The 9319-nt window shown below is 44.2% G+C and overlaps 1 protein-coding gene across 1 annotated transcript in view; it reads left to right on the top strand.

Moving 5' to 3' along the window:
* Nucleotides 1–306: 306 nt before the first annotated feature.
* Nucleotides 307–9319, top strand: part of CACNG1 (calcium voltage-gated channel auxiliary subunit gamma 1) — a 35957-nt gene continuing 26944 nt past the window's right edge. The window contains exon 1 of the mRNA XM_066618368.1: nt 307–550. Coding sequence (XP_066474465.1) covers nt 307–550 — 244 coding nt within the window. The remainder of the gene's footprint in view (nt 551–9319) is intronic.

The following is a 9319-nucleotide window of genomic DNA, read 5'->3' as shown; positions in this document are numbered from 1 at the left end:
GCCGTAACCTGAGCAGCCGCAGTTACTTCACCCATTCTGTGCATTAATAGAAGTCTCACTCACAACAAGTGTAGTCATCCTGTCTCCTGATATATCACAACAGCTGTACATGGGGCTGGCTGCCCATCTTCCCCAGCCCCCAACCTACTCCACTTTGGCATTGCAGGGTTGACATTTGAAAATGCTTAGATACGCCAAGACTTTGGAAGACAACTCAAATAACTGACAGTGTTTCTTGCCATAGACAGATCAATCCAGAAACAGCCGTTGCCCCTGCATAGGTGTCTAAGTGTAAACTTTCCAGCCATGACTGAAGGCAAGGCTCTCAAAGTCCGGGTGACTTTTGCTATTCTTTTGGTTGGTGTTGCTTTAATGTTTACTGCAGTGGTTACAGATCACTGGGCTGTGCTGAGTCCTAAGGTGGAGAACTACAATGCTACCTGTGAGGCAGCCCACTTTGGGCTTTGGCGGCTCTGCACAAAACGGATATATATGCAAGAAGATGAGGTGAACAACGAGAAAGGCTGTGGGCCAATAAGCCTGCCAGGAGGTACGTGTCTCTCTGTTCGCTGAATAACCGCCGTGCTAATATATCAGAGAGTATATTAAAATGTCAAGATAGACATGTTTCCGAAAGTTAGGGGCATGCTTGGAAAACTCAATTCATTCCATAAATTTACTTGTCAAATCAGTCTGGTAATACACCTCATATCTCCTGTAGGTTCTATCTCCTGCCATGGCATATATTCTACCAATATTCACTACTGTGCTTACCAGCTTTCTTGTACAGGCTACAAAAGGAAACCAGTGAGGAAGGCAGAAAGCAAAAACAGCACAGAGGGTGAAGGATATTTTCTCTTGAATCTTTGATAACGTCAGTGTTTGTGAACCTAGTCTGGCAGAACACATTTTTATTCTGGGCAACAACAAAAAAAAAACACAACCAGTGGGCTTTATATAAACATTACAGAATCAAAGCTAGTATTTGCAGAATATTGATGGCCTTGTTTCAGATAGCCAAGCAAAAAAAACAATGTTGCATGGAAGATATAAAGCTAGTCTGTGTTTGGTAGCTACACTTTTAGATATGGATCATAGGATGTGGGCAAATTTATGCAAGAAAATAGTATCTCTGGATACATTATTTGAAAGAACTGGAGTTAATTCCTTGACACAGTCACCTGAAGACATACAAGAGAGCACCATGAATCCAAAACCCAGTAGATATGTACGCTGTGGAAGAACAACAGGGAGTGTAATACCTCCAAATTCAAGATACTTCACAAAACCTGTATAATGCTGCTGTTCACTCCAATATAGCCCTATGTTTCTTCCCAAGAGCCCTTTTCAGGCAATGAAGTAGGGATACGAATGTGAGCAGGAGAGATTCACACTTCTTGTATGTGCATGTAGGATCTATTCAGACCTTGAAAATAGACATGACTGTGAAGCCTGCCACTACAATCCTGCTCCTCCTCACCTGCACACACTCATATTCTCAGTTTGTCATCTGAAAGCAGTAACATATACGGACAACTAGCGACTCTGACATTGAGGGCCCAATCCTATCCCACTTTCCAACACCAATGCAAGCCCAAAGCAAGGAAAAAAGTGTTCCCTTATCTTGAGGAGGCCTCCGTGACTGCCTCCCCACTGTAGAATGCAGCGTACACCCCACTGACACAGCTGCATCAGTGCTGGAAAGTTGGATAGGATTGGGCCCTCAGTTAGATCTATGTGGACACTGAGCACTGTGAACACTCAGGCCCAGGAAACATTATCCTTGTGGGCTGTTGAATGAAGTCTGAGTATGATGGGAAACCATAGCATGTGAGGAGAAATAATGTGGAGTAGCCTGGAGGTTATGGAAATGACTAGTAACCCAATACTAACCAAGTGGCGTGATGACCGAACACATGTTCCGCTGGCACACACTGTTGCAAAAGCACTGAAAAGCACTTAACAGTGTAACTGGCTAGCATGCATGCACTGGCAGAGCGAAGGACACCCACTGGACCAGGTATGTTGGAGCAGGGGAGGGCATGTTACAAGGTGAGAGGAGGGTGGTGATGGGCAAGGGATGGGCAGATCAGGCTGAGGAGAGGCCAGCACATGCCACATCCTACCCCCCTTCCCTGGCCTGATCTGCCTGCATGGATCAACTCAGTCCTGCACCAGTAATATCACTTGCACAGGTCTGCATTCACCCATCACAGCTATAAATGTCCCCTTGCCCTCCATGGGATACAGTGTAATCCACAATGGCACCACTACCGGTGCATGGGAATTTAGTTAGGATTGGGTTGCGGGCCAGGAAGGTTTTCAGACACAGGATAGGATGACCAGCTCCAAACATGGTTGCAGCTACTATTCCTTTAATAGTAGCTACTTTAACAGTTGCTGGTATTCCTTTAATAGTTGTGCAGACAAGAGAGTTTCAGCAGGTGTGGTTATTTTCACTCCTGGATTACAAGCCACTTCACTTGCCCACATTCCCTCTTCTACACATCTATAAAAGGTACAGGTGACCTGTCCTTCTTGTGCATCTGGGCAGTATAAAGAGTTTTGATCAGGGCTTAAGATGCAAGCCTTTACTTAGCTTCCTGAAAGCTAGAACACATGACCTGTGCCCCTTTGAAAACAGAGGAGCATCTTAACTCTGTGATGGTGAGATTGTTTGTTTTTCTGTAAAAACAACAAGCAAAAAACTGGAAGCATGCATAGTGTTCCCCACCACCACCACCACCAGATCCCTGCTCTGGATGGCACTTTTATGACCTAGTTCTATTGAGCCAGTGCGCTGGCAGAGTGTGCACTGCACCAGCATGTGCTATTGCAAAGGTGCCATAAGGTACTTGACTGGGAAGTCCTTTTTGCCGGCAGGCAGGCGGTTGGGCGGGCAGGCGGGGGGCCTGAGGGGGAAGGAATGGGAGTAATGAGGAGGAGAAGAAGGAGAAGGAGCAGGCTCCCAAAGTCATCACTGGCTGGCTGGCTGGGGTTTTTTTTCCCGGGAGTGGGTTTCTCTGGATGTGATTTCCCTGGGACTCCGGACTCCAGCTAGCCAGGGAACACAGAGGAAGGGAGTTGGAGGCAGTGTGGCAGCAGGAGAGGGGAGAAACAGTATGCTCAACCCCCAGCCCTGGTACCCCCTCCTCAGTTGGCAGGATTGGGCCCCCTGGATGTGCTCTTCTAAGGCCCAGGGGTGGCGCAAGGGATCCAGGCAACCAGGTTTTGGCACCCCTTTTGGAGAGGGAAACAGACAGTACCTCTACTGTCTTAATGCAAGCTGCCCACCTGGGGAGAAGCAATCCCAGAAGTTGCAGAACAGGCACCACCGTAGCCAAGTACAGCAAGTGTAACCCCTGACTCTTCCTCCTCAGAGAGCAGCAGCAGCTTTGTCCACAGGGAGCCCTCCCCCACCCCACACTTGGCCAGTTCCCCTATCTCCCAGATTGCAATCCTATGCATGCTTACCTTGGAGTAAGCCCCATTGACTATAATTTCTCTAATCCCCTTTTACAGGCATCTAGTCTAGACACCATCATCACATCTTGGGGCAAGGAGTTCCACAGACTAATGGCAGAGTAGGCAGCTGTTGTTTTGTGGCTGCAGCCTACCTACAGGCTTGCTCACAATCTCTTATCTCCAACCAAAGTAGTCCACAGCTAGAGCATGACAGCAATTAGAACAGGAAGTGAAGAGAGGCTTCCCCCCCCCCAAAGACCTTGCAGTGCACACCAAAAGGACTTTTCTTCCTGAGACATTCAGCAGCCATTCTGAGATGTCTCTCTGAGCGGGTGCTTCCTTCAGACGTCTCTTCTCCTTCAGGACCCACCTGCCTAAATTGTGTTGAACACTTTCCTAAGGACTCTGGACTCACAAGTGGGGGGGGGAGCAGGGCCAGGGCTGTGTAACAAAAGGAACTGTGGAGGGATGTGTGTGCTTTTTGTTGGCTCATTTAACTACCTTGCATGACTTGTCTATAATCCCCTTGTGCTTACTCTCTCCCTTTTTGAGGCATTTTTCCACACTTAAAAAAGGCAAGGGCTGTGCGTAATGTGGTTTGGTGTGGGGGAAAAGAGGCTGGATTGAATTGGGTGGGTATGAAAACCTCTGAGTTGGCGGGGAATTATTATGTGTTCCATGTATTCCATGTAAACCCAAGACTTTCACAGCTAGTGAAGCAAATGCAAGCACAACCATCACATTAATTATTAAATAATCTTCTTACGTATTACAAATTTAATTGTATTTTTTGTGTGCGAGGGTGGGGGCGTTGCATGTGGTCCCTGCCATCTCCAAATTTTGCCTGAGTGGTCCCTGAGCTCCTAAAGGTTGGGAACCACTGCTTTAAAGCCTATCAATAATGATCAGGAAGCAGCCAGGACTAGTTCATGGATGGTTATGTTCATCTTGACAAACCCCTACAATGTCCTGTCACCCTTGTGGTGCCCCTGTTGTAAGCATCTTCATTTTCTTTCTCCCAGCAATGGGCCTCTGCACCACATCCTTTGCCCCTCAGCAAACTACTCAACCTCTTCATCTACTAGTGCAGACTCCTCAGCTAATCTGGAACTTCCATCTCCCAATTATCTTCCCCCTGCCACTTACTCTGCCATATACTGCCGGTTGTTCATGGTTTGACCAACTGTGATCTTGACAAGTGACCACCACAGATGGTCTGGTTTTCTTATCACCATTACTAACCCGGAATCTGGTTCAAGCCTGTGATATCCTATCACAGTATATCAATTTCACAGTATAGACAATTTCTAAAGCCCAGATATTCATATCTGAGACTTTACAATTGTTGGACTGCTCACGCAAGTGTCCTAGATGCCAGGGGTCATCTCACACCACTACCTTCTCCACCTATGCACTGGAGGCAGTTTGCCCTCTTAGAACAAAGAAGTGTGCAAAGTCATTATTTTCCATTATTCCAAATTCCATTATTTCCGAAAGGGCTTTATTGCATTTATACGATGCAATGCATTATTTTTATTACTTCTACTTTCAGGACAGAAACATTTCCATCCACAAATGACAGTATCTGCTCAGTTTACAGCAGCATACACAGGACAGAACAAAAGACAAGAGTCCAACAGCACAGGCTGCAATCATATCCACATAGGAATAAGCCCCACTGACTATAATGGGCTTACTTCTGAGTAGACATGCAAAGGATTGAGCTCATAGGGGGCAACCCTAACCCACTTTCCAGCACTGATATAAGGGCAATGCAGCTCCGAGGTGAGGGAACAAACATTCCCCAACTCTGAGGAGGCCTCCGTAAGTGCCCGCCAACTGCAGGATGCAGCACACGTCCCATTGGCATGGCTGTGCCAGTGCTGGAAAGTGGGTTAGGATTTGGGCCATAGTCTTTTAGATGGGAACCTGACTTATTCCTGGCATGTTTCATGCAGGAGAAGGAGGGGAAAAAAATGACTGACATCCAATAATTGGGGAAGGAAAATTGCAGGAGGGAGGACTTCAAAGGGTACAAATGGGAAGCACTATATTGTAAAATATACAGGTGTAGTCCCCATGCATATATATTTACAATAATTTATCATTTTTACCCTTTATAGTCCTTCTCGGCCTCCTCTTTTTACTCCATGGGACCCACTAACCTAACCAGGCTCACTCAGCCTATTCATCTGCCTATGCAGAGCTCAGACACAGATCTTATTCAGCCTTAATAACCCTTATTCATCCACAAGTTCCCTTCCAACACACTGATGTCCCATAATATTACATTGCAATGATATTCTAATTATAAATTATTAACACTATTATATAATTAATAAGTCAACAGAAAATCCAGATCTAATTAACCTTCACAAGCAGAACATCAGACAATTCCACTCATACTATTTCAATAGTTGGCTGGGGGAAGGGGGAAAAGAATACAGCAACGCATTTTTGCAAGTAACTGTATATGACCAAAGCAGGCTTCCAATTGATAGATAAATCAAAGCCGAGAGAACAGTGGGCCTCTGCTTCATAATCCATTCAGAGACAATACTGGATTGTGAAAATATTGCAGTGTGAACCCAATAACAAGTTTTGGGGGGTAATTTGTTCCAAGACCTCAGAAGTTAACATTTCTCCCACTGAACTAGGCTATTTCCCTCTCTCAGAGTGAGATCTAAAAGGAGCCAAGTGGGCTCTTTAGGGAGCATGGTTATTGGTGTACGCAAAGATGTGATTATGAAGGTTGTATCCTTTCCCTCCACATACACAGCCATCATGCTGCAACAGGCTGAGATGCTACTAGAAGGCTTACATCTGCATCAGTGTTTGTTTTGGCTATATCCTTCCCTCCATAAGCACAGCCACACAGGGCCTCTGAGAGGAATTTTATCAGGGGGTACAAAGTTTCCTTCGGGCCCCTTTGCAAAGGGGGAGGGGTGAAAGAGGGGGGGAAGGTGGTGACGGGCAAGCAGAATGGGGCAGGGAAGGCGAAGCAGGGAGAGGGGAGGGTAGAGACAGCTGGAAAAGACTTTGGAGCCTGGGTCTACCCACCCATGTGGCATCAGTAGTGTCCCCAGCATCCCCAGTCATGGTAGTGTCCCCAGCATCCCGTATGGGCAACAAGTCTGAGTAGATAGGAAAATGTCAGATCACAGGAAATTTCTGGGCCCCTCCTTTGGCTCCTGGGCCCGCCTTTTGACTCTGGGCTCGGGTACAAATTACCCCTTTGCCCCTTTCCAAGGCCCTGCCGCCATGATGTAAAAACACTGTTATTGGCTGAGAAGCTACAAATGCTTGCATTCGCATCACTGATTGGCTTATTCATCACCCAAGAGGTCCTGCTGATGGTAATCTTGAGCCCATCGTTCTTCACAAAGTGAATAACATATCATACAATGAACCTTCTTTTTGCTATGGAGAGTCCATTGTAAAAGCTTTTGATCATAAAGTGAACAAATTGTAAAGTAGGGATCCACTGCATTTCATTGTGGGCTAGTAGTAGTAGTAGTAGTAAACACATCCTTCTGAGAGTTTGTAAACTAAGAACCTTCAATTTGGAATTTTTTTTTTTAGCCAAAGTGATGATTAGAGGCTGTAATTCAATGATATTTTCACATAACTCTTGAGGTAACTGCACTGTCTGCATTTACATATTTACCATGCTCTTCCTACTTTTTGCATGCCTCCGATTTGCAAGAGTAGACTGCTCAGAAGGGAAAATGAAAGCTTGCAATCTGCTAGCTAGGAGATTGTAAAGCTTATGCACTTTAATTCAATTTTGTCAAACTCTTGATGTCCTGACAGTACTATAAAAATAATAAAAGACATTCACTGGGAGTAATAAAATACAATATCTGCCACTCAGTGGAAATGTGATAATTTCTGAGAGTCTCAGATGACAGGATGTGGAGAAAAACACTTGAAGCTGTTATTTACAACTCAGTTTAGTAAAATCCCAGCAATGCCCATCAAAACCCTCTTATAGGCATGGAACTCTGCCCAGTCTTAGTGAGATCCCAGACAGTATGTTCTATTCACGCTGCTCTGACTTATCACAATTTCTATAATTGCCTATTTGTTTAGGGTGCACCGTTGAAAGACAGCAGAAGGGGCGTGTATAGCTCAGCCACGGTCTATCCATGCATGCATATGTTGACATCCATCAAAGAGAGCAAATACACTTGGGCTACCCTGGTTATGAATCTGCTTCATTAAGACAGCTGGTTATTTATGGGATTTAAATTTAACCAAACGTGCAGTAGAGGTAGATTGTGCATTCACCCCAACTATTTTTTTTACCACATAAGGAGTAAGGGAAAAGGGGAAAAATAAAAATATACCTTAAATATGTATGAACACACACACACACCTCTATATAAAATTGTTGATAAGCTCAATGCAAGCCTTCACACTGAAATTTGATGAAAGACCAGTTTTATATTTGAAACTGTATTCTGGGAATATGATTTGACAAGAATTAAACAAGTCCAAAGGTAGTTACAAACACACCAATATGTATTTTTAAAGCAAGCAAGCCATGTTAACAAAAAGAAATTGCTCCTATTAAAAGAAATTGTTTTTAGGAAATAATGCAGGTTTGTCACTGTGAAATTAGAATGTTTGCTCTGGAATTGGTCTATTTTTCCATATCAGTGGACTTAAATCTGGTTTGCTCACTTGCAGCTTCTCAGTTTCATATTCATCGATACGCACTGAATAATTAATTTGCTTTATTGAGATTATTTGGGAACTTGCTGATTATTGTGAAAGAAAAAAAAAGTGACTACAGTCCTGGTAATTTCTTATGTTCCAGGAAGCAAGGCTAATCCGGCCAGCATTTCAGTCAGGAATGCTCCCTCTCTTCCCCCCCCCCCCACAGAACAAGTGAACTGGGGAGTATCTCATTTATGGGTCCACCTTCCTCTTTCCAATCAGAATTTAGTTGGCATAGTCTCAGCTAATTAAGAGCACATTCCTATGCACATCTACTCAAACCATATGCTCCACTGAATTCAACAGGGCTTACTCCTAAGTGTGTATAGGACTGCAGACTAAGCTATGCTATTTCTTCATCTCTTTCATTTCTGATGGCATGGTAATTGTCTTTCCGGGAAAGTATAGCACGGAATAAATACCACCTGGAGTTTTCAAGTCAACAGTGAATGAAACAGTTAACAGACACTGTAGCAGCTTTAGCTGGGGTGCGTCCAGGAAGGAAAAGTATCTGATGTTCCACAATGAATGAGAAAACAGGGTCCTACGTAGCCAGGAATAGAAGATGGTCTGCGAGTTATGAAAGGGAAAGAGAGCTCATGTGCACAGTCTAGGGAACTGCACAGCTCATTCCCACTGGACTTTTGGTTTTTCATACTGCCCCTGCCCCCTGCCCAGAGAAGTCCAAAAGCAGCTAACATGTGACAAGTTGATTCCTGGATAAAAGAAAAAAGAAACCATTTCTTTTCCCATAGCTGTATATTTTATTTGTTTAAGCATTCATACCCTGCCTTTCCCCCCATCCTTGTGCTGCCTATGGCACCTTACAAACATTTGGTAAAATTATAATAAAATAATCATACAATAAAACTCTAAAAACAGCAAGCATATAATAATAAAATAGGCAGTGCAAGACAGTGCAAACAGCATTCACAATATACATTTTAAAAAATATAAACACAACCACCAACAGCACAATCCAATAAGTATGAACTGAACAACCCATGACAAGGCAAATCAACAAGCTAGAGAGAAAAAAGCTAAACAAAAAAGGAACATTTTTAGCCCCCAATGGAAGGCTAACAAGAAAGTCATAGTTCTCAGCTCAACTGGGGTGAACTTCCATAATAAT

Source organism: Tiliqua scincoides, chromosome 2, assembly GCF_035046505.1.
Source record: "Tiliqua scincoides isolate rTilSci1 chromosome 2, rTilSci1.hap2, whole genome shotgun sequence".
Taxonomy (NCBI): Eukaryota; Metazoa; Chordata; class Lepidosauria; order Squamata; family Scincidae; genus Tiliqua; species Tiliqua scincoides.
This window is presented reverse-complemented; position numbering and strand designations above follow the sequence as displayed.